General features: G+C 44.6%; 1 protein-coding gene across 1 annotated transcript in view; it reads left to right on the forward strand.

Annotated features, from left to right (window-relative positions):
- Positions 1-26612, forward strand: part of LOC115092515 (lysine-specific demethylase 6A-like) — a 716945-nt gene that overhangs the window by 566387 nt on the left and 123946 nt on the right. Inside the window, 1 exon segment of the mRNA XM_029603412.1 lies at positions 20169-20298. Within this exon segment, the coding sequence (XP_029459272.1) occupies positions 20169-20298 (130 nt within the window).

Genomic DNA, 26612 nt, shown 5'->3' on the forward strand with positions numbered 1-26612 from the left:
GCTATCCATAAAGGATCAAATCCATCTGTAGCTTCTCCCATTCTTTTTATAGCAAAATCAAGGCATTCTTCTTCACCTGAACATTCTGTCCCTTGTGTTAATGTCTTAGATGTTCAGGCAGTATTTCTCAAGTGCTATTTTATTTGAGGAAACAGTCAACTGTATCCTCTTACTCTTTTAAACGGAAAAGATTTTCTATTTGGTGTACGGATAGTCGAGTAATCTTAGTATAGGTCATGAGAAAGGAGACAAACTTCTGTTTTCACCACCTATCTGAATCTGACTTGAAAACAAATTCGGAGTTAATCTTGGTGCAATAGCTGCTTACCATAACCAGGAGGGAGAAAAACCAATTTCTTCCCATTGTCTATTTAGTAACTGCTTTTATGAAAGATGTTTCTTTACAGCATCCTAGAAAATCACCTGCACTGTTCTGGTTTCTCACTAATGAGACTTCCTTGAGTATCTAGGTGCTTGCAATGTCAAGTATTTATCCTTAAAAGAAATAATACTTATAGCAGTCACCTCTACATGAAGAGTGGGCAGACTTCAAGTGCAATTCTTTAACAGTAGCTTTGTGTACACAATCTAAATTTCTTCCAAAGTAGTCTCTGACATTTATTTAAATTAGTTGTTTTTCCAACATTTTCCCAGGGCTCATGCTCATAGAGCAGAATTTGCCCTATGCACCCTAGTCTGTAAAAGGGCACTTCTTTTACATGGAACCAAAACTTTAGAAAATTCAACTGGGGTTCTCCATGGACAGTAGGTCATCTTACTTGTCCTCTCACCTCCAATTGGAGTTCAAAATTTTCTTTTACCTTCGATATACACCATGAAGCTCCATCAGTTATAATATATTTCTGTGTAGTGCTGGCTATGCATGGACAGAAAATCCTACTAGGATATTCTAGCCAGAGCTGGATTTGTTTCTTACTCAAGCAATGCCAATGACATCTCCCACATGTGACTGACATTTCCTGCTGTCCACAGAGACTAACAGTTACACTTAAGCAACTTTGCTTTTTCTAGTAAACTTAGTTGTTGCCACTCAATCATAAAACTGTTAACTGCTGTTTCATTAATCATTCTTAAAACAAATTTAGCATGCTTCACAAATTTTTAAAAATGAAGCACTGAAGTCTTTTTAATTTGTCACCAATGTATATAATACCCTTTTTGTTAGAAACAAATGGCCATTTGAGATTTATATAGTAGAAGGAATAATAACAGAAAGATGGAATATAACACCAAAGTCAGTGCTTGCTTAAAAACTTCTGTCCAGACAATCTAAATGCTTGTCTTCATTAGAAGTCTTGAGAAATATTCAAGGTATCATTACTATTACTGAAACAAAAATTCTCCGTTACTTCCTTTCTCCAGGTTTTCTATTCACCCTATGTTAGTATTCAGATCTGACCTGTTTAGCCAGTATATAGATTCATGGACTCCTTTTTATGATCAAAACACTTTGGAGTTCTGCGGTTCACATTCTGACATCGGTAGCAGATATATACCAGTCTGCTCAGTTATTCCTGCTAATGATATAGTCCAGCTGCCAGCTGTAAAAGCTTGAGTACTTAAAGGATTTTTTTTCCTTATCCTGGTCAATTTTTATTTCATTCCTCTTTGGTTTGCCATCATTTTAGGTAGATGAGCATACACATTCCCATATTTTTTCAACTATTTATTGAATTATAAGCAAATAAAGTTACAAATACATTATATGCTGGAAAATAGCAGCAAAACAAAGTAATTTAAAAAGCTTAGAAATAATTTAGAGTCTTCATTATGCAAACCAACCTTATATAAAGTCCACAATAAACTAGGGGAATTTCAAAGCAAGAAAAATATCAGAAAATCTGAGAGAGGATATCCAAACTTGTAGTGTGAGAACTAAGCATCATAGATAATACAGCCATTGTTCCTTATCGGCTGCCACCGTGAACTTGTACAGAAACCATACCATCAAGAAAACTTCATGATTGCTTACGGTCAAAGAAAGCATACTGCACATTAGCTAACTTTATTATATGTTTGCAAGGATATAGAAGAAAAAATTCACCACTCAAACTAAAACCTCCTGATATGTCTGCAAAAAATATTTCTGCTTATTCTGCATCAATCTACAGAGGTTAGGAAAAAAAACCCATATCTTTTGACACAAAAACATACTGATCCTAGCTCTAAAGAAAGGCCTCACAAATTAATTTTTGTCTGATTCAAAAACAAAGGAAACTGATAAATATTTTTAACTCCCTCTTTTTGAGAACTTTCAAGAAATGCTGTCAATTCCAAACTGTCAGTCACTTAATTTAATCACCAACCCTAGCACTAAGGAGCATTCAGTGTTTGCTTAGATGGGAGAAAAAGAAAAACCCTTATTTAGGGGAGGCAGAGAATCCCCAGAAATCTTTTTTTTTTTTTTTTTATGTTTATTGAATTTATACATTACATCAAGTAAAATTTACACTTGAATCAGGAATACAGAAGTGAAGGATTAATTTACCAAATATAACATCATCATTCATATGAATAATTAATTAATAAGTACATTCTTCCCTTCAATTCTGTCTATCAAGCCCTCATATGGGATCCTTTACGTTACTCAAAGTAATTTTATATCTAGTATAAACTTAATAAGAAATACGACTATAGGATACCTTCAGTACTAAGGGACCTAAAACTCCTACTATGAGTGAATTAAGATACCTCTGGGGATGAACTCATTAATGGCTTTCCTTTTTCTAATAGGAAATGTGTTAGTTGGTTAGGCTGTAAAAATATATATGTCTTCCCTTCAAATTTTATTAAACATTTACAGGGGTATTTTAGAACAAAAAACTTTCCCAATTGTACAGCCTGAGGTCTTAATAAAAGAAATTGTTTTCTACGTTTCTGTGTCTGACGAGAATGATCTGGAAATATTTGAACTTTACAACCCAAAAATTCTTTAGCTCTATTTTGAAAATATTTCCTAAAGATCCATTCTTTGTCTGACTCCAACATAAAGGTAACAAGAAGTGTAGCTGGTTTTACTAAATCAGATTCCGTTGTCTCCAACATCTCAGAAATATTTAAATTATTCTCAATATGAGCCTGTTTTAATTCTTGCATAATTACATTTTCTCCCAATGCATCTACTGGGGTTTTCTTCAAAGGAGGGAGAAAATATATTTTAGAAAGAATAGGTAATGTTGCCTCTGGAATATCCAGTATCTCCATTAAATACCTCCTCCATAGATGCATTGGGGTAGAAATAGTTGATTTGGGAAAATTTATACAACGAATATTTTTACATTTACTAACATTTTCTAAATTTTCAATTTTATAGTGTAAATCTTGATTTTCTTTTATTATCATACATTGTACATCATTAGCTTTCCTAATGTCATCCTTAATAGAATTAACTTCACTTTTGAGCTGTACATTATGTTTCTCAGATTTCAATATCCTATTTTCTATCTCTTTCATATTACCCAATAATATTGACATTTGAGAACCAATATTTTTATTTAATGAATTAATAGCTTCCCATATCAGTTCCATAGTAAAATTTTGAGGTCTTACCAATTCTTGAAACTGTATCGAGGATAGCCCAATTGGTTCTCCCCCAGTGATTACCTCAGTCACTCCGTTGGAGTTTCCCACCACTTCTAAGTTGGTAAATAGTTCCTTCTGTTCTTCCAGGTGGGGTAAATGCCTCAAGGGGGTTTCAGACTGGACTTCCTTTCCGGATAGACCAGTTACCCCCCACTCCACCTGGTGTCTTTCAGCTGGATTAGGTGGTGTTATTCTCCCTTCGGAGGAGAGAGATGATGATACAAGCTCAGGAACGGCAGAAGGCACATCTTCCCCCTTCCTTCCGTTCAACGAGCTCTCTGCCTCCAATCTTATCCTACGAAGGATATGTGAGTCCATAGGACCTACTACCGGTTGGGCCATCGTAACTTCAGAGGCTTGACGTTCCTTGGCCTTTCTTTTCCGAGAGGAATGTGGCATGAAAGAAAATTTCTAGGTCGCTGACTCACACTACCTTCACGTCACTATATGAGGATCCCATAAGGTGGAAATGTGGAGTTACTTTTTCAATACCTGCTATAAAGGAAAGTCCAATCAAATGCTGCAATTTATGAGGCGAAAGTCCCGGTGAAATCCCGGTAAAGCCCGGTTAAGCCCAGCTTAACCGCGCGCCCCTTAAAAGCGCGTGGCTTTAAACTGCGCACCAGCTCTGCTGCGCGCCGCTACTTCCTATGTTTATATAGATCACTTCCGGTTCAGCCTGCGTCCCCGCTTCTCAATCAGCATCGGGTGTCAGCTGAAGCAGGCAAGTGTTCTCGGGGCAAGGCACTTCTCCTGTCCCGGTTAAGTTTTAAAGAAATACAGCTCCCGCTTCTCTCCACCTCAGGAAACAATCACCAACCGGTCAGTTTTATGCTCAGGCTTCCGGGTCCGCCTGTGTCCCCGCCTCTCAATCAGCATCGGGTGTCAGCTGAAGCAGGCAAGTGTTCTCGGGGCAAGGCACTTCTCCTGTCCCGGTTAAGTTTTAAAGAAATACAGCTCCCGCTTCTCTCCACCTCAGGAAACAATCACCAACCGGTCAGTTTTATGCTCAGGCTTCCGGGTCCGCCTGCGTCCCCGCCTCTCAATCAGCATCGGGTGTCAGCTGAAGCAGGCAAGTGTTCTCGGGGCAAGGCACTTCTCCTGTCCCGGTTAAGTTTTAAAGAAATACAGCTCCCGCTTCTCTCCACCTCAGGAAACAATCACCAACCGGTCAGTTTTATGCTCAGGCTTCCGGGTCCGCCTGCGTCCCCGCCTCTCAATCAGCATCGGGTGTCAGCTGAAGCAGGCAAGTGTTCTCGGGGCAAGGCACTTCTCCTGTCCCGGTTAAGTTTTAAAGAAATACAGCTCCCGCTTCTCTCCACCTCCCCCAGAAATCTTTAAAATCTCCCTCAGGTATCTCTTGAAATGTTCCACCAAACTAGTCATAGGAATTTGGACAAAACTGAAGACTCTTAATTCAACCCTTTCATCCTGTTTTCCAGCATTTCCAGCTTAGGTTGAATTCCCGAGCTGTCTTATAAAATTAGCATTCACATTTTATTACTTCTCAAAAACTCCAGTTTACCACTGTGAAGAATTGCTGTATTGTCCAGCCTGATAACTTGCTTTTTGCATTCCTTGAGGGAAGATTCTATGCTCCCTAGTCCTATTCAGTTTCTTCCAAGTTTGTGATGGCCTGCCCAATGGACTCTAGTGTGATGACTTCAGGCCTCCCTACCTTGCTAAATCTAACCCCGAAAGATATCTATAAAGTTCACTGCACTCTGAAATTGCACACCACCAAACCTCAACCTCCAGTCATCCCTAGCAATGGCACATGTTCCATTGTGGCCTCTTGCTGGCCATTCTGCCTTTTTTTCCTCATCTGAACAGCATGCAATACTACCTCTGAGAGTTCCATTGCTACCGGAGCAGGAATGGCCCATCGTGGAGTCTTATTGGGGAAGGCATTCTCTTGCATTGTTTCTTCCCGATATTTAAACCATGACTTCCTAGTAACGGGAGAATCCCATGACCTTAGAGGCTGAGCGAAACCCAGCCTTAGGCTGAAGAGATGCTCCCTCCCCGCCATCAGCATTAAGAGGCATTAACCCCAAGTCCAATACTGACATATTCGGGACAACAAAATGTTGAATTGTTTGTGTCAAATTGATGTTGTGCAGAGGGGCTTTAAATCAGAGAGGAACATCTGAACTTGACCCTTCCTCTTCTTCCCTATTGGCACTTAGAAGAAATGGGTATTAAGGAAAAAAACTTCTAGTGTTGAGAGACCCAAAATGCAGCGACCTATTCCTTAGATGCCATCTGGAAATCCTTCCTTCTGGCATTTTCACACATTCCCATATTTAATTCAATACCCAACTCTTTCCTGCCCTCAGGGTTTTACTACCAAACTTTGTTTTCATCTTGAAACCACTCAGAATCCTGTAGTATTCTGATTGATCATATAATGAGGCGTAGTGATATATGAGACAAAATTGAGTGACAATCCTGGGAAGAAATAAATAACCTTGCCCCTTCAGTGCCACAATACTGTTATGATGTGACCCTTGAAATTATAAGATATATGTCCATGATGCAAGAAGAGAGTTCTTTAGTTACCAGTTCATGTCCTAATCGCATTGGGGTTCATTTTCAGCCACTGTGCAACTCTATTAGCCGAATAAACATATCCGGTTAACTAGCAAGGTATATTCAGTGGCACGGTGGCTAAAGTCTGATTTGGCTAACAACTAATGTATGCATTGTAGTAACCATAATTGCTTAAGCTACAGAGCTAGATTTGTGTTTATCGCTTGAAACACTATCTTAATGATTAACTTCATCTGACTGAGGGCACGATAATGCCTGTAAGAGATGGCACATGGAGGTGGAACGTAGACCTGGCATCTATCCTATTGAAAATTACCTTGATCTGGTAATAGTGAGGTGATTTGCAAAAGGGGTCATAGTTGAAAAGTACTAAAAAAAACCAAAAAAAATCCATGCATAAGCATGATTTTTATTTCCTTTCTTGTTTTACAGGTATTGATGTCTTTTATTGCATCAACATAAGAATTATCCAAGATTGCTGATGTACATGAGCTTTTGGGACCACATAACTCCCTTTGTCAGATATGAAGAAGAGCCCTGTGTAATCTTAAAATCTTATGTGCTTTATCATCTTCAGATAATTCTGGTCTAGTAAATGTTATCACAACCAGAAAAAAATCTGGTTTTGTGCAGTAACTGTATAATTAGCAGAGCTTTAATTTAGTTTGGAGGAGCTTTTGTCTGTCTGTTTCCTAATGGAATATATTGTGTATTAGATGTGGTGTGAGGATTAGGCATTCCCTATAAAAAGAATCTGGAAACAAGGCAGTAATACCACTTGAAAATAAATTGAAGATTGTTATAGAATATTTTTCGCATCGATATGTTTGTAGGAAGTGTAGAAAAAAAACAAACTTAAGTACATCAAAAGCAAGAAGATACTGAGGGATAAAGATCCTACAGGAGGCGAAATACACGGTGGAATCTTTATGATAGAATTTCTGTGTGTGATGGGAAAGAGTATAGCCATGGAGTACTACTGTCCGCCTGGCCAGAATGAACAGCAATGAAATGCTAACAGACATTAAGGAAACTAACAAATAATGGAAGATTTCAATTACCCCAGTATTAACTAGGTAAATGTAAAGTTTCTATATGAAATTAAATGTCTGCTTCATGGAGTAGCTGGTCCAGGAACTGATGAGAGGGGAAGCTATTTTAGACCTAATCCTTAGTGCAGGAGTCCTCAAACCGGTCCTTGTAGGCCCCCAGCTAGTCAGGTTTTCAGGATATCTCTAGTGAATGTGCATGAAACTCATTTGCATGCCCTACCTCCTGTGTATGCAGATATTTCTTATGCATATTCATTAGGGATATCCTGACAACCCGATTGGCTGGGGAGGCCCAAGGATCGGTTTAAGCATCTCTGCCTTAGTGGAATGCAGGATGTGGTAGTGAGACCATTTTGCAACAGTGTTCTTAATGTGATCAGATTTTATGTAATAACTGGAGGGAGCACATTAAGGAAAATTAACATTTAACTTTTGAAAGAGACCGATAACATGAATAAAATAGTTAAAGATACAGTTACAAAGATTAAGAGTTTACATCAGGCATTTACATTGTTAAAAATATCATCTTGGGAGCACAGATCATATGTATTCTATGCATTAAAAAAGGCAGAGGAAAGGCCAGATAATTGCTCACTCCCCCCCCCCCCCCACCCCAAAATAGCTGCAGCAGCAACCTCCTTCGTTTTCAGCCCTCGCTGAGAAAGGAGTCCCATCGGCTGCGAGGGTTGACAACGTTCCTCATTTTACTCCGACCTGCGCTGCTCATTTTTCAGGCCGCACCTCTCCTTTTCTTCGGGCCGATGCTGCCTGCACTAGCATGGTCTCTAGTTCCCGTGCACGCACCCGCTGCTCACCACTTCTTCCTGGCTGCGAGGGGGGGGGCAGGAAGAAGAGAGCATGCCGGTGCCGCTGACTCTAGCTGTTCTGCCACGTTCCTCCTGGGCTGTCAGCATTAAGCCTGGGCGGAGAACCTATTTCGCTTGGGGTAAGGGGAGCAGCTGGGTCAGCGGGGGACCTGGAAGTGTGGCAACACACATGCATGTTCTTGGCGACACACCGGTGTGTCGCGACACACCGGTTAAGAGCCGCTGATCTAGAATATTGTTTCTCAACCATTAGTTCCCTGTACGTACCAGGATCAGTCCAGACGGTGGGTTATGTTCCCCGTCCAGCAGATGGAGTCAGAATAAAAACTCGAGAGGGGGCACTATATAAGTCCCTCCCCTTTCCTCAATCTTCAGTATTCTTCTGACTCCAGCAGATGTGAGCAGGGGACTCTGCGGTCCCCAGTGCAGGAGATTAGGTTTTCTAGTTTTCTGTTTTCTTTTGCCTTTTTCTCATAAAGGGTTCAAGTAAATAAGTATAAGGTATAATTTTGAAACAATTTAGTTTTCTGAGGTGACTCAGCAGGTTTCTTCCTTTTGAGTCGTGAGGTGCTTGCTGCCAGGTCTGTACCTCATTTCTTTCATTTCCCCCCCTCCGTTTTTTCAGGGCACCCTTCTTTGGGTATTGGGTGAGTGTTGGGGAATTTTCTTGTGTGAAAAAAAAAAAAAAAAAAAGAAAAATTTTTTCCTCAGGTTTTCTTGTTGTACTCTCTGTATTCGGGCCGGACCCGGGGTGCATACTAGTGGTGCTAATCACTCCCCCCTCCCTCCCCCGTTATTTTAAATTAGTTTCAGCCACTACCGACCCACGGTTCGCGAATCCTTCTCCCGGGCCGTCGGACGCCGGGAGGTTTAGTCCTTCGGCACTCTCTCTGGGTCGGTGGGGGAGGGGTGGTCTGTGTGCCCGCGTCGTTTCTGCAGTGCGAATCGCACGCTCTTTTTCCTGTCAGTCCTTTAAAAAAAAAAAAAAAGTAGCCGAACAGACCATGCCACGCTCCTCTGAGTGTCCTGCCTGTGGCAGGCAGGCTGATCGGCTCTCACGGGAGGGCCTCTGTGGCTCCTGCATTTTTGAGGGTGAAGTCACAGAAGGACAGGAGGACGAGTCCGCGGGTCCTCGCTGTGAGGACCGCGCGTCTCGAAAGCGGCAGGCCTCGTTCCCTCTGAGCGCGGGAACGGCAGCCATTTTGTTTTCAGAAGGGGAGGAAGATACTGAAGGCCCGACTCCAGTGTTGCCCTCTGGCTCTGCACCACTCCCTGGCCCGGAACCTGGCGGTCGTGGAGGGGAGCACCAGGATAGTTTTCCTCAGGGACCTCTGGAGTTTTCGCCCAAGTTCGTGCTTCTTATGCACCGGGTTTTCTGTCCCTGGAGGGGTCTTCTTCCCAGGATAGGGCATTACCTCACGCAGGAGACCCAGGACCCTCCCGGGTCCCGCAGGCCCCAGTGGGTGGCCCCAGCAACCCCCCGACAGGGGACCCGCTCCCAGATGCAGAGGATGACCCCACGTTCACTTCTCAGGTGGAAGGGGATGACCCAAGGGTCCTACGAATTTTTCAGTATGATGAGCTGGATGATCTAATTCTTCATATTCTCCAGGAAATGGATATTGATGCTCCCCCAGAACCGGTAGCAGCCTCTTGTCAGGGCAGAAAGGGGGACCCTTTGCTGGCACGCCTTCGTCCTCTGTCGAAGGCATTTCCAACTCATCCCACCTTTTTGCAACTGATCTCTAGAGAATGGGATTCACCGGAGGCCTCTCTCAAGGTCAGTAGAGCAATGAACAAACTTTATCCTCTGCCAGAAGATTTTTTGGAGCTCCTCAAAGTTCCTGCTGTGGATTCTGCAGTTTCGGCCGTAACTAAGAGCACTACCATCCCGGTCACGGGCGGTACAGCGCTCAAGGATCTCCAGGACAGGAAGTTGGAGGTTTATCTCAAAAGAATCTTTGAGGTTTCAGCATTGGGCCTCCGAGCGACCATCTGCAGTTCTCTTGCACAAAGAGCGGGACTCTGATGGGTTCAACAGTTGCTCACCTCCCAGGTTCTTCTGGATGCTGAAGCTCAGCAGGCGGATCGTTTAGAATCCGTGCTCGCCTATGGAGCAGATGCCTTCTATGACCTCCTTTGGGTCCAGGCCCGATCAATGGTCGCTGCGGTCTCGGCCCGTCGGCTTCTGTGGTTGCGAAACTGGTCAGCGGATGCCTCTTCCAAAACACGCTTAGACTCGCTTCCTTTTAAAGGTAAGTTTCTCTTTGGAGAGGACTTGGAGCAGATCATCAAGTCCCTCAACGAGAATGCGATTTACAAGCTTCCGGAGGACAGGCCGCGGACATCTAGGTCCTTCAGCTCCACCAGGTATCGCTCTCGTACTCAACGACGATACCGTCCTCCCAGACAGCAGCAACAGCAGCATCAACAGTCTCGGACTTCTCCTTTTCGTTCGCAGACCTGGAACCGGTCCTTTCGGGGCCACAGGCCCGGCAAGGGAGGACAGACCCAGAGTTCTTCCTCAAAACCCCAATGATACCAGGCTGACCTGCGATCCGATTCCCAGACTTGGGGGGTCGCATTGCCCGCTTCTCCGGGGAATGGGCCCGAATCACGTCGGATCAGTGGGTCCTGGATATCTTAAGACACGGCTACGCCTTGGATTTTGTCCGCCCGCCCAGAGACAGGTTTCTTTTCTCCCCCTGCGGCTCTTTTCTCAAGAGACAAGCAGTCCGGCAAACTCTCGACCGTCTTCTCTCTTCGAGGGCAATTACCCCAGTATCTGCTGCCAAACTGGGTCGGGGTCATTATTCCATTTACTTTGTGGTGCCCAAGAAAGAGGGCAATTTTCGGCCCATCCTAGACCTAAAGACTGTCAACCAGTACCTCCGGGTCCCACGTTTCCGCATGGAAACTCTAAGCTCAGTGCTGGCGGCGGTCCACCCAGGGGAATTCCTCGCATCCTTGGATATAACGGAAGCTTACCTGCATATCCCGATTCACAGGGCGCTCCACCGTTATCTTCGTTTCAAAATTCTAGGACAGCATTTTCAGTTTCAAGCACTCCCGTTCGGTTTGGCGACAGCTCCACGGGTTTTTACAAAGATTATGGTGGTTGTGGCCGCAGCCCTGCGCCGAGATGGGGTCCTGGTGCACCCTTACCTGGACGACTGGCTTATCCGGGCAAAATCTCGCACCGAGGGGGTCCAAGCGGTCAGCAAGGTGCTGCGATTACTTCGGTCCCTAGGGTGGATCATCAACTTTCCCAAGAGCAGTCTCTCTCCATCCCAGTCGTTGAATTTTCTGGGTGCGCGCTTCGATACCAATCTGGGACAGGTGTTTCTAAGCGAGGACCGGGCACATGCCTTGCGCGAACAGATCCTCCAGTTCCAATCTCTCCAGGCACCCACAGCATGGAACTACCTACAGGTACTGGGGTCCATGGCCTCCACCATAGACCTAGTCCCGTGGGCGTTTGCGCATCTGCGTCCTCTTCAGTGGGCCTTGTTATCCCGTTGGAAGCCAGTGTCGCGGGAATTTCAGGAGGTTCTCCCAATACCGACTGTTGCAAGGCTCAGTCTCCGCTGGTGGCTGGTTCCTCGCCACCTAGCACGAGGGGTCTCCCTGGAGGTCCCAGACTGGGTGGTAGTCACCACGGACGCAAGTCTGACCGGCTGGGGAGCGGTCTGCGGGGCGGATTCCATTCAGGGCACTTGGACAGCGGAACAGTCCCGGTGGCCCAGACGGTTCTGGAAACGAGAGCAGTGCGCCTGGCGTTGCAGGAGTTTCTTCCCTTGGTCCGCCATTGGGCGGTCAGGGTCCTATCAGACAACGCGACCACGGTATCGTACATCAACCGTCAGGGGGGCACAAGGAGCCGTCACGTCTTGCTGGAGGCGGACAGACTAATGCAGTGGGCGGAGGTCAACTTGAGTCGTCTGGCAGCCTCTTACATTGCGAGCGTGGACAATATACAGGCGGACTTCTTAAGCCGACAACGCTTAGATCCCGGAGAATGGGAGCTTTCCGAGAAAGCGATGAGTCTGGGGGACTCCTTACATGGACCTCATGGCCACGGCCGCAAACGCAAAGGCCCCTCGATTCTTCAGCCGACGAAGAGAATACGGGGCGGAAGGAGTCGATGCCCTGGTTCTACCGTGGCCTCGGAAGATCTTACTGTATGTCTTCTCTCCGTGGCCCCTGGTGGAGAAGGTTCTCCGTCGCATAGAGAGCCATCCGGGTCCAGTCATTCTAGTGGCACCGGAATGGCCCCGACGTCCCTGGTTTGCGGACCTTCTTCATCTAGCGGCGGCGGATCCCTGCGGCTCAATCATCTCTTCCACCTACTGCGACAGGGTCCTATATTTTTCGAGCAGGCAGATCGCTTCTGTCTTGCGGCTTGGCTTTTGAGAGGCGCAAGTTGAGACGCTGTGGATACTCTGAGGGAGTGATTTCCACTCTCCTAAGGGCACGCAAGACGTCTACCTCTGTCACTTACGTGCGCGTCTGGAAAGTCTTTGAGGTATGGTGCCAGGAGCGTTCTATTAGGGTACAAGTTGCGGCGTTAGGGGCTTTCCTGCACAATGGGCAGGACTCAAGGCTGTCGGCTCACCCAGATATTGTATGTTTTCTGCAAGGTGCTAGACACCTGAAGCCACCCTTGAGGCCGCCTTGTCCGTCTTGGAATCTTAACTTAGTACTTCATATACTGAGCGGGCCGCCTTTCGAGCCTCTTAGGTCTGCTTCTATCAAGGATCTCACCCTCAAGACAATATTTCTGGTGGCTATCTGTTCGGCCCGTCGTATTTCGGAGCTTCAGGCTTTGTCTTGTCGGGAGCCATATCTTCGCTTTACTGACGAAGGAGTCTCTTTACGCACGGTCCCGTCGTTCTTACCAAAGGTAGTCTCAGCCTTCCATATTAACCAATCCGTTGATTTGCCTTCCTTCGCTTCGACGGAACCCAGGGAACTCTGCAAGCTTGATGTCAGAAGGTGTCTCCTTCAATATCTATCGGTCACTAACGAGTTTCGTCTCTCGGACCACTTATTCATACTCTGGTCGGGTCCTCGGAAGGGTCATCTGGCCTCCAAAGCAACTGTTGCCCGTTGGCTCAAAGGGGCGATCTCAGCCGCATATCTTGGGGCCGGGAAAATCCCTCCAATTTCTGTTCGGGCACATTCACTTCGGTCCCAGGCGACTTCCTGGGCGGAAAGTTCTTCGGTATCTCCCCAGGAGATCTGCAGGGCAGCCTCGTGGATGTCTCTCCACACCTTCGCGCACCACTATCGTTTAGATGTCCGGGCGCCAGGTTTGGATTCTTTAGGGGATAGAGTCCTTCGAGCGGGGTTGTCTGTGGCCCACCCATAGTAAGGGAAGCTTTGGTACATCCCACCGTCTGGACTGATCCTGGTACGTACAGGGAAAAGAAAATTATACCTCACCTGCTAATTTTCGTTCCTGTAGTACCATGGATCAGTCCAGACGCCCTCCCTGTATTTTACGGGGTTTTTCTCTTCTCAGTTGGGATTGTTGACTCAGCTCGAAGGTCAGTCTTTCTGTTATTTCTCTCTGTTTCCTGGGATTTTTTCCAGTGTTAGTTATGGTTCACGTTCTGTTGGCAAGTTCCCTCTGGGGTAATGTTTAGTCAGATTTCACTTTTTTGGCCTTGTTTTCGGGCTTCTCTTTACTTGATCCCTCTATCTCCTCTCTTGTTGGCTTTGCTAGTCTAGTTTACCGAAGATTGAGGAAAGGGGAGGGGCTTATATAGTGCCCCCTCTCGAGTTTTTATTCTGACTCCATCTGCTGGATGGGGAACATAACCCACTGTCTGGGTACTACAGGAGCAAAAATTAGCAGGTGAGGAATAATTTTCTTTTCCCTGTCTCTGCAACAATACTGATTGGAATAAGCTGAGGAGAAGGTAGGACCTGCTCTGCTGCTGCACGTGGTACATTGCACTCTGCACCACAGCCAGCAGAGAATTTTCCTAACCTCCATTTCAAACCCCCCCACCCCCCTGCAAACCTGTTTTTCCCCAGTTGGGACTGGTCCTGAGGCCCCCATTAATCCAATAAAAAAAAGTATGACCTTACTTTTATTTTTACCTTTATTTTCATACAGTATTTTATTCTCCAACTGTAATAGAATTCATAACTTCAAGTAATTTCTGTTCAAAATGTTGTAGGTCACCAATTTTTTGTTCACATTTTTAAGACTAACTCCTGACAATCCCCAGTAGGCTTAACAAGTAGTGGATTACATATCATACCCCAATCCTAGATTTAATACTAATGCTATTGCAACATCTCTATTATTGATATACTACCTCAATCCTATTATCTAATCCGATTCTAATTCTGTTGTAGTCAGCTTTGAAGTAACCAACTGGCTACAAAAAGCAGAATAGAAATCTAACATTAAATTTATTTCTTTTGATGGTTACACAGATACTACTTTAGAGGTATCCATAATCATTAATTAACATAGGGCCTAAGGAACACTGTTTTAAAATAATTGCCTATTTAATACAGATTTCATTATCTATATTGGCAGTCTCAAGAGAAGTGCTTAAATGTTTAGCAACTTCTTGCTGTTTGGTTGCTTATCGGTTATATGCTTATCAAACCGGTGAGGTAGTAGTTTTGGCAAGGGAGATTTCAGTTGCTTTATTTTATGGTGTTTGCTTATTCTGTATTTGATATACTGTAACTATTCAATTTTCTTTTCTTCTTAAGATTTTGTATTTTATATATTGGGTTTATATATATTGCCTAGGACAGTGATTCCCAAACCTGTCTTGGGGATCCCCTAGCAAGTTGGGTTTTCAGAATATACACAGTTAATATGCATATGAAAGATTTGTATGCACTACCTCCATTGCATGCAGATTTATCACCTGCATATTAATTGTGGATATCCTGAAAACTATACTGGCTGGATGTCCTTTGGGCTTTGTTTGGATGATTTCAAAACATCTAAATAGACTGGATGGGCTGATTTGGTCTTTTTTTTTTTTTCCTACTTATTTTTTGTAATGTTGTTGCATTCAAGCCAGTTCTCCATCGATTCAATTTTTTGAACCTAAGCAAGAAGCAGTTTTATTCAATCTCATTTTTTGTGATGCCATATTTACTGGCATAGCTACAGTTACTGTGCACCTTCACCAGCTGTTGCTACTCAGGAAGAGACCATTATCCTAAAATGTGTATGTTTCATGCTATAAAATCCTTTTGCTCATAGAAGATGTTGAAAGAAGAATCTACAGGGCTTAGGCTTGGGGGTGCTTTCCCACATTTTGAAAGACAAGCTGTCGGGATAGCCCAGCAATGTTTTTTCCATGTCCCTCTGTAGGAGGATAGAGGCTTTGTGGCATAATAACATAGTTTGAAATATAGCATACCATAAAAAACTAAAGAGAGGATTATAAAATGAGATTTTTAAAAACTGGGATGTGACTAAAAAGTGCACACCTTTTATTCTGCAAATGTCAAAACAGGAAATAAATCTAGTGGGACAACCAGGAGACCTAGGAATAAGATTCAAAGAGAAAATAGACTCAGAGAATTCCATTCATAGGATCCTGGGAGAACTTATTTCAGAAAAGGTGTTTATCTTTGTCAAAAGGGCTGTGATGCTGATGAGACCTTACTTCAGAAGGACTGAGTATCAGCAAGTCCTGGTCCTTCTCATTCCTATGGCGGCTGGATACATGTTATGCCTTGACTCATTTGCACATATGGGACCTTCAGTGGGGTCTCTGAAGCCAATGGGATCAACTCAATGAACTGTCATCTCACCAAATATCCATGACCTTCAAGATGAGAGCATCCCTTCAGTGGTGGAAGAAGCTGGAAATTCTACAGGTGGGTCTCTTCCTATACGTCATACCACATCAAGTGACTTGTTCCACAAATGCCTGTACAAACAGGAGAGGAGCACACACCAGTATGAAGAAGACCCAAAGATTATGGTCCCCAGTAGATTGTCCTGTGTAAATCAATCACCTGAAGTTGAGTCATTCCGTTATGCTTTGAGGGTTTTCTCTCATCTCTTTTCAAGAAAAAGAATCTTAATCCACTTGGACTGACATAGTTATGCTCTATATAAAGAAACATGGAGGTACAGGCTCTTGCACACTTTGCCAGGAGGTCATCCTAATCTGGTTGTGTGCAGTGCATCACAAATCCCATCTACAGGCAACCTACTTACTCCTAGGACAAGCAGGATCGTAGTCCTCAAATGTGGGTGACATCATCCGATGGATCCCGGCACGGAAAACCTTTGTCAAAGTTTCTAGAAGCTTTGACCAGCATAATGAGCAAGTCCAACATGCAGCAATCTGCATGTCCACACGAGGTCCCCCTTCAGTCTTTTCTTTTCCGCGATGCAGTTGCCTCGTGGTTCATGGAGATCCGTTGTTTCTTTTTCTCTCAAAGTTTAGGGTTTTTCTCAACTTCCTCATTGGGTCCCCCTTTGCAGTCTGTGCCTCCTCGGTCAGTAGGTTCTCCTTACCGGTTTTTCCTCTAGCCTGTGATTGATCCCTGAAGCCTCGCTGCACAGTGATCGCCGGTCATCGACAACGTGCCGGGTGTTTTCTATAGCGTCAACCAGTTTTCATCTGTGCCCGCAAGCCATGTCCATCACGGATCTGCATGAGGTATGTATCCTCTGCCTGGGGGCCTTGCATGACGTCCATAGGTGCCGTCTGTGTGACCAGATGATCCCCAAAGGCTGTCGGACGCACCTCGATAAGATGGAAAAACTTTTTGGGGTGCCCAAGTCTGCTCCAGCGACCCCTGCTTCGGATCCCTTGACTCCAAGAGGTCGCGGGGAGCCTCTTGACATGCTTCCCCTTGCTATTCCTCTTGCATATCCTGTGAAGGATCATGGGGACGGTGAGAGAGCCTTGATCTCACCACTCTCCCGGACTTTGGGATCCTCTGTTTCCTCAGCACTGGGGAAAGACCGGTCCAAGCACCGAGGGAGATCACGTAAGCATCGTTACCGGTCGCTGTCAATGCATGGCTCTAGTTCTGGTACAGCACCGGTGGCTGCTGGGCTGCCACCAAAGCAACACAAGCCATCAGAGGGCCCCATCCTCCGATACCTATGGTAGTACTAGGCATTCCCCGCTGACATTGGTGCCGGGCACTGTGCCTTCTCGTGGACCCAAAGAAGAGCTGATGATGCCTCGTCCCCCTCCCTCAGTCCTGGCTACCCCAGACATTTCAGGAGGAGTTGGACCCACAGGGTGCAGGTCCGCGGTGCTCAAGGTGCTTCAGAGCGTTGAGCTGCTGGTTCCACCGCTGCCCGAGCCTCCGCTGTCAGTTTTAGCACCCTTGCTGGAGCGCCTGGACGTCCACCTCAGGTATTCCTCACCACTGATGCTGCTCCTCTGGGCTGGGGAGCCCATGTGGACGGTATCCACATGCAGGGTCTCTGGACCACCTGCGAAGCCCGCTTTCAAACTTCCTGGAGCTTTGGGCGATCTGTTACGTCTTGTGGGCATTCAGAGACAGGTTGTCGACAAGGCAGTCCTGATCTGGATGGACATAAGAACATGCCATACTTGGTCAGACCAAGGGTCCATCAAGCCCAGCATCCTACCTGCAACAGTGGCCAATCCAGGCCATAAGAAACCTGGCAAGTACCCCAAAAAAAAGCCTATTCGATGTTACTGTTGCTAGTAATAGCAAGTGGCTATTTTCTAAGTCAACTTAATTAATAGCGGGTAATGGTCTTCTTTAAGAACTTATCCAGTCCTTTTTTAAACACAGCTATACTAACTGCACTAACCACATCCTCTGGCAACAAATTCCAGAGTTTAATTGTGCGTTGAGTGAAAAAGAACTTTCTCCGATTAGTTTTAGATGTGCCACATGCTATCTTCATGGCATGCCCCCTAGTCTTTCTATTATCTGAAAGAGTAAATAACTGATTCACATCTACACGTTCTAGACCTCTCATGATTTTAAACACCTATATCACATCCCCCCTCAGCCGTCTCTTCTCCAAGCTGAAAAGTCCTAACCTCTTTAGTCTTTCCTCATAGGGGAGCTGTTCCATTCCCCTTATCATTTTGGTTGCCCTTCTCTGTACCTTCTCCATCGCAATTATCTTTTTTGAGATGCGGCGCCCAGAATTGTACACAGTATTCAACGTGCGGTCTTACCATGGAGCGATACAGAGGCATTATGTCATTTTCCGTTTTATTCACCATTCCCTTTCTAATAATTCCCAACATTCTGTTTGCTTTTTTGACTGCCGCAGCATACTGAACCGACTATTTCAATGTGTTACACTATGATGCTTAGATCTCTTTCTTGGGTGGTAGCACCTAATATGGAACCTAACACTGTAAATTTTCCCTATATGCATCACCTTGCACTTATCCACATTAAATTTCATCTGCCATTTGGATGCCCAATTTTCCAGTCTCACAAGGTCTTCCTGCAATTTATCACAATCTGCTTGTGATTTAAATACTCTGAACAATTTGTATCATCTGCAAATTTGATTACCTCACTCGTCGTATTTCTTTTCCAGATCATTTATAAATATATTGAAAAGTAAGGGTCCCAATACAGATCCTTGAGGCACTCCACTGCCCACTCCCTTCCACTGAGAAAATTGTCCATTTAATCCTACTCTCTGTTTCCTGTCTTTTAGCAAGTTTGTAATCCACAAAAGGACATCGCCACCTATCCCATGACTTTACTTTTCCTAGAAGCCTCTCAAGAGGAACTTTGTCAAACACCTTCTGAAAATCCAAGTACACTACATCTACCGGTTCATCTTTATCCACATGTCTACTAACTCCTTCAAAAAAGTGAAGCAGATTTGTGAGGCAAGACTTGCCTTGGGTAAAGCCATGCTGACTTTGTTCCATTAAACCATGTCTTTCTATATGTTCTGTGATTTTGATATTTAGAACACTTTCCACTATTTTTCCTGGCACTGAAGTCAGGCTAACCAGTCTGTAGTTTCCCGGATCACCCTGGAGCCCTTTTTAAATATTGGGGTTACATTAGCTATCCTCCTGTCTTCAGGTACAATGGATGATATTAATGATAGGTTATACATTTTTACTAATAGGTCTGAAATTTCATTTTTTAGTTCCTTCAGAACTCTGGGGTGTATACCATCCAGTCCAAGTGATTTACTACTCTTCAGTTTGTCAATCAGGCCTACCACATTCTTCTAGGTTCACCGTGATTTGGTTCAGTCCATCTGAATCATTACCCATGAAATTTTCTCCAGTACAGGTACCTCCCCCAACATCCTTTTCAGTAAACACTGAAGCAAAGAAATAATTTAATATTTCTGTGATGGCCTTATCTTCTCTAAGTGCCCTTTAACCCCTCAATCATCTAACGGTCTAACTGACTCCCTCACAAGCTTTCTACTTCAGATATATTTTTAAAGTTTTTACTGTGAGATTTTGCCTCTACGGCCAACTTCTTTTCAAATTCTCTCTTAGCCTGTCTTATCTAATGTTTGGGTACTTGCCAGGTACTTGTGACTTGGATTGGCCACTGTTGGAAACAGGATACTGGGCTTGATGGACCCTAGGTCTGACCCAGTATGGCATATCTTATGCTCTTATATATTCTGCAGTACAGCTCTTAGCTTGGGATTCCCCATATGTAATGGCTAATTTATGACTGCTTCTCGACAGAGAAGGCAAGTTAGCTTACCTGTTAACAGAAGTATGAATAAACTATTCTTAATCCCTGTCCACCTCCCTGGAGCGTTGATAACCTTGCTCAAGCTTAAGCTCTGGAAAAGACTGAGGGGCTCACAAGGCAGTGTGCACAAAAAATATCGTGCATGTTAAGTAAAGTCTAGGTCAGTGACAGTGCTGTTGATGACATCACCCTCTCTTAATGGCTAATTTATCCTACTGTCTACAAAGAATTCTATTTACAGGTAAGTAAACTTGCTTGCTATGAACATGAGGTTTATGCTTATTTATCCTAACAGCTTACTAAAAGAAACAAAACAGTAAGTGAGATGCATAGTTTGAAAAGTTTATGCAGTCATTTGTTTTCCTGATTAGTACATAATTCATTTGCTGGATTTGTTTTACTTTATCAAGTACTTGCATAGACAACGATTATTTCTTTTTAGGAATCTGGGTAAAAATGGCTTATCGAATAGTAGTGTTCTACTGGATAAATGTCCACCTCCACGACCGCCACCTCCACCGTACCCTCCCCTGCCAAAGGACAAGTTAAATCCGCCCACACCTAGCATTTATGTAAGTATGGGAGATCTGTGAGTGAAAATGACTGACCCCTGTTGCATAAGCAGAATGTGTTCTGTTTATCATAACTGCAGTATTGCAACTAAAGAAACCAATAATTCTTTGTAAACAACTGCTGTGTATAGTTTACTTAATAGTAATTCTTTAAATGTGTATATACAATGTACATGCTAGCAATGAGATGTGCCCATTTTCTATTTTCCAGAAAAAGAAGATTCTTGTTCATATGCCTGTATTTTCACTTTCCTAACGTGTAGACAGATGGACTCAGGACCTTTGGGTTTATAATCCCCTGCCAGCAGATGGAGACACGGAACAAGCTGACATCACAATATATATATAGTAGAGATGTGCTTCGTTTAAACATTTCGGTTCGGGCTTCGGATCGGGCGCTCCACGGGAAATTTCGGTTTCCCACGGTTTGTTTTTTTCCATCAATTTTCAATGAAGTGTGTTAGTGTGCACTAATAGGCCTTACTTCTCACTAACAACCATTCTGATGATGGGTTGGTCATGGCCTTGACTGGAGGGTGCCAGACCTTGGTTATCGCTTGACTGGCTCCTCCGCAGGCCAAGGGCAGTTCTGTGGGACCAGCTCCAGTTCCTTCTGGGCTTGGCCTGGACCCGGCTCTTTTTGTTGGGTGGAATTTTTTCAAGGCTTAAAAGCCTTTCTTCAGGTACAGACCTCCACTTCCCCCATTTCCGTCCGGTCGGACACTCAGCTGCTGGCTCCTCCCTCTTCCAGTCCTATGCTTAAGCGCCGGAGATTGCCTCTGTTCCCTGCAGGTGTTCCCAACAGGAATCCGGATAGCACTATTTCCCCGGAAGATGGGGTAATTCCTCCAGGACTGGAACCATATCGAACCATGTTGCTGCTCTTTCATAGAGATGAACTGCTGGCCCTGATTTCCCAGACTTTGAAACAGTTGGGTGTCCTTGGTTTGGATGCCATGTCAGAGCAAAGGAGGAATCCCATTTTGGTTTCCTTACGTAAAGCCTCTTCTTATTTTCCCTGTGATGGATGCCTTTCAGGAATGATTGATCTGGAATGGGACACCCCAGAGGCAAATTTTAAAGGGGGTCGGACATTGGAAGGCCTCTACCCCCTGGATCTAGCTGTGAGAACATTTGCGTTTTCCCAAAGTGGATGCACTGGTATGTGCCATCTCTAAGCGGGCGACTATCCCCATACAGGGAGGAGCGGCCTTGAAGAATATACACGATAGGATTGAGGCTATTCTTAAGCAAGCCTTTGAGGCGGTGGCGAAGATTTTACAAATTGCTTCCTGTTGCGCCCTACTGGTGAGATCTTGTCTACTTCTCTCATAGGAGGTTGATGAGTCTGGAGGGAATTCCAGAGCGGTTATGGAGCCTGCTGCTGCCTTTTTAGCAGATGTAGGCTGTGATTTGTTCGTACTTTGGCCAGAGGAGTGGCTTCGGTGATAGCGGCCAGCCATCAACTCTGATTGTAAAATTGGCCAGCTGACACATCCCTCAAAGCTTATCTTAACAAGATGCCCTTTAAAGGCTCGCTCTTGTTTGGGAGCGAGTTGGAGAAATTGGCCAGTAAGTGAGGTGAGTCTCCAGTTCTTCATTTGCCTGAGGATAAGAATCAGTTACAGCACTCCTTTGGTATGAGGGGTCGTCTCCAGGGTTCCAGGTGGTTTCATCGTACAGAGGGACGACCTTTCAGCGGACTCGGCCTTATGGTAGGTCTCAGTCCTTTCATCCCTGACAGCCCAAGAGAGGAGCGGGCTCAAATGGCAGAGCTTCCCAATAAGGGTTTGCCGACCCACCTTCCGGAACAGGGGGATATCTCGCTCTCATTTATCGGAGGTGGGTCAAGATCACCTCAGACCAGATGGTCCTGGGTTCAATAAAGGTTTGGATAAGTACTTGGAGGAGAAGGCCATTAATTGCTATTAATCAAGTTGACTTAGGGAATGGCCTCTGCTATTACTGGCATCAGTAGCATGGGATCTTCTTAGTGTTTGGATACTTGCCAGGTTCTTGTGGCCTGGTTTGGCCTCTGTTGGAAACAGGATGCTGGGCTTGATGGACCCTTGGTCTGACCCAGCATGGCAATTTCTTATGTTCTTATGATATACGCTGGAATTTTGCACTATTCCTCGGGATGTGTTCATGTTATCCCTTTGCCACTCCCAACAGGAGAAGCAGACAGTGGGGTTCACGTTTCAAAGGCTCCTCAGGCTGAGGGCTGTGGTTCCCATGCCCACATCTCAAGGTATGGGGCAATATTTCATTTATTTTGTTGTGCCCTAAAAGGAGGGCTCCTTTCATCCCATCCTGGATCTCAAGAGGGTCAACCGTCATTTGGAAGTGACTAATTTTCACATGGAAACCTTACACTCTGTGATAATGGTGGTAGAGCTGGGGGAATTTCTGACCTCCTTGGATCTGTCGGAGGCTTACCTTCATATTCCTATCCGATTGGAATACCAATGCTTTGTGGTGTTGGGGCACCATTATCAGTTTTGGGCGCTGCCCTTTGATTAGCTACTGCTCCCAGAACATTTTCCAAGGTTATGGTGGTAGTAGTGGCTGCCTTGCGAAAAGAAGGGATCCTGCTGCACCTGTATTTGGACGATTGGCTGATTCAAGCCAAGTCTCAGGAAGAGAGCTGCCTGGTGACACACAAGGTAATCTCCTTATTGCAGGAGCTTGGTTGGGTGGTGAACCTGACCAAGAGCAATCTTCAGCCACCCTAGTCGGAGTATCTGGGGGTCCAGTTAGACACGGGACAAGACAGAGTTTTCCTACTGGAAGTTCAGATCCAGAAATTGATGTCTCAGGCGCATCAGTTGCTGAACACTATACGCCTGACGGTGTGGTCCTACCTACAGGTTCTTGGCTTGATGGCGGCTCCCTGGAAGTGGTGCCGTGGGCAAGGGTGCATATGTATCTTCAGCGCGCTCTATCTCTTTGGAACCCGAAGTCTCAAGACTATGCGGTTCGGCTCCACTTGCCAGTGGAAATCTGCTCCCACTTCCAGTGGTAGCTGCAGGAGGATCATCTGAGAAAGGGAGTTCCCTTGTCCTCTACGACCTAGTTGGTACTCATGACAGATGCGAGTCTCCATGGTTGGGGGGCTCACTGTCTGGGGTTAACAGCCCAAGGGTGTTGGAATGCCGAAGAGTCCCACTTGAACATCAGTCGCCCAAAAATCCAGGTGGTACGGCTGGCATGCTTGCAGTTCAGCCACAGGCTACGGGATAAAGCAGTTTGCTTGATGTCGGACAGCGCGATGACGGTGGCCTATATCAGTCACTAGGGAGGAACCAAGAGCCAGAAAGTGTCGCAGGAAATAGACCTGCTTATGGAATGGGTGGAAGGTCATCTGCAGATGAACTTGGCCTCTCATTGCAGGAACAGACAACATAAGAGCAGACTTTCTCTGCAAGGAGAGTCTGGACCCAGGAGAGTGGGTGTTCTCAGCTGAGGCGATTCAGCTGATTGTGGATCGCTGGGGCCTTCCTTTCCTAAACCTGCTGGTGACTTCTCGAAATGCGAAGGTTCCTTGATTTACAGTTGTCTGAGAGATCCGTGGTCCCTGGTAAGAGACACTCTTGTACAAGTCTGGCTGGAAGACAAAATGTTTTATGACTTTCCTCCGTGGCTCTTGCTGGGCAGGATAATTTGCAAGATCGAAGGCCACAGAGGGCTAGTACTCCTGGTGATGCCGGACTGGCCCTGGCGTCCATGGTTTGCAGATTTGCATAGACTCCTGGTGGAGGCCCCCTTCGTCTTCCACCACACATGGCTCTGTTACAGCAGGGACTGGTTCTTCACAAGGATCCGACTCTGTTCTGTCTTATGGTTTGGCCCTTGAGAGAGCTCGTCTGTTAAAGCGTGGTTATTCCTCTGATTGCCACCTTGCTTCATGCTTGCAAGTTCTCTACTTCCTTGGCTTATGTACTGGTTTGGAGAGTTTTTGAGGCCTGGTGTGAGGAGCGGAGTGGTGTTCCTCATTCAGCTAAGATCCTTCTCATTCTGGACTTTTTGCAGGATGGGTTGAATAAAGAATTGGCTCTTAGTTCCTTGAAGGAGCAGGTTGTGGCTCTTGCCTATTTCCAAGGCTTGGTGAATGGCGTTTCTTTTATCGTCTCATACTACATGCCTGTTTTTTAAATGAAGTGAAGCATCTTAGGCCTCCCTTGAGTTACCAGTTCCATTGTGGAGTCTGAACTTGGTGCTGGCATTTTTTGGCGGGCCCTATGTTCTTACCTCTGCTTAGCCTTTCCTTACGGTTGTTGACCTTGAAGACTGTGTTCCTGGTGGCTATACATTCAGTGTGTTGAATTTCTGAGCTGCAGGCCTTTTCTTGCCGGAAGCAGTTCCTTTGGATGACTCCGGAGGCGTTAAGCTGCATACTGTTCCATTCTTCTTGCCCAAGGTAGTCTCAGACTTTCATTTGTATCTGTCCTTCTGCTTACCACCCCTGGATAATGTCAGGGATGCAGAGGAGTTTCGCCTTTTGTGCTCCCTGGAGTTACACGTCTTGTCATGTGGTATCTGGAGGTCTCGGAACCTTTTTTTTTTTTTTTTTTTTGAATTCTTTATTTATTAAATTTTCAATCTTGTTATTACACACAAGGTTTAACAAAAACAATACAGATTATGTAGAAAAAGAAAAATTTAACCAGTAAATATGTCCCATCTAATTTCTCATAATATTCTGCATTATTCAAAGAAACAATAAGTGAATACACCATTTCTTCAGAGCGTATACTTAAAGTAACATATAAATAAATTTATATACTATAAGGAAACAGTAAGATTCTCTTCTAACTATTCTCTTTAGCCTGATCATCTATTCCCAGCAGAATTCTAAGATGGTCAGGGTTAGTGAACTGGTAGTTATGTCCTTTATATTTTATAACACATGTACAGGGATATTTTAACAAAAAGTGTCCCCCTCCCTCTACTACATTTTTTCTATAAGCCAAAAATTTTTTCCTTCTAATTTGCGTGATCTTAACAAAGTCTGGATAAATCCAGACTTTCTGACTGTAGTAAGTTTTTTCTCTGTTCCTAAAGAAAAACTTTAAGATATTTTCTTTATCTGAAACCAATGCGAACGTTATTATCATCGTACCACGATTTTCAATCTTAATCTCCTCCTGAGATTTTGCAAAAAATCTGTAAGATTCATAGATAACTCATTTTCTACTTTTTGCAGACTTACATCCTGTTCTTTTCCCTCCTGTTCTAATTCTTTACCCCTCTTCTTTACAGTATTCTTCAAAAAGAAGGCTTTTGCTATAATAGGCATTCCTTGTTCAGGAATTTTTAATACTTGTTTAACATAGGATTTAAATGACTCTACTGGACTAATTTTATCCAGTTTCGGGAAATTTATCACTCTTAAATTTAAAGCTTGAGTATAGTTTTCTAAATATTCAATCTTTCTCTGTACTTCACTATCTGCTTTAATTTGTAAATGCTGAATTTTCTCTACCTGTTCTACTCTTCTATCTATATTCTGAATTTGCTTTTGTTGATTATCCAATATCTCAGAGTTCTTTTTTACTATAACATTGGTCTCTTGAACTACGTCTGCAAGTTTTATAATGGAGGAATCCAATTTAGCAATATAGTTCCACAATGTTTCCATTGTGATAATTCCAGGTTTTATTTCCACATTCTTAACTTTCTTCTCTATAGGACTGTCCCCTTTTTGGAGATGACAAACATTTTGTACATGTTTCTTAACAGTCTTTGGGGTACTCCCTTGCTCCGGTGTAAATGATTGGACATAGCTGTTATCCAGTTCAGATAATGTGTCTGATTTTAGTAGACTTCCCTGAATATCTTGATTCTGTTTAGGTGTTCCTGGTTCTAACTGGGGACTAACCCCATGTTTTCCAGGCGGTGATGGCATCTCAGGCGCCCCCGGACTTAACGAGATGTCCTCGGCCATATGGGGAGACTCCCGCTCCAGGTCTTCCCCAACTGCGGCCCCCTCCACAGGGGTTAATGGAAGAGAATTTAACCACTCTGGCATAAATCTGAGTGGATTCTATAGATACACCAAGAGTCGGCTTGATTTTTGCCTTTCTCTTGGTGTGAGGCATTATTAATATATATTCTTCAACAAGAATTTACTCAGGCTTGTCAGGTGGTTCTTACTTTAAGACAGTGTTTCACTTAGGAGGTAGAGGAGAGTAAGACATTGCCTACCTGCCTGCTTCAAAGGAGAAAAAAAGGATCCCAGTTGGTCCAACAAATCCGGCAAAGCCGGTCAAAGCCGCGCGCCGATGGCTGCTTCGCGCCGTAGGAGAGCCCTT

Source organism: Rhinatrema bivittatum, chromosome 5, assembly GCF_901001135.1.
Source record: "Rhinatrema bivittatum chromosome 5, aRhiBiv1.1, whole genome shotgun sequence".
Taxonomy (NCBI): Eukaryota; Metazoa; Chordata; class Amphibia; order Gymnophiona; family Rhinatrematidae; genus Rhinatrema; species Rhinatrema bivittatum.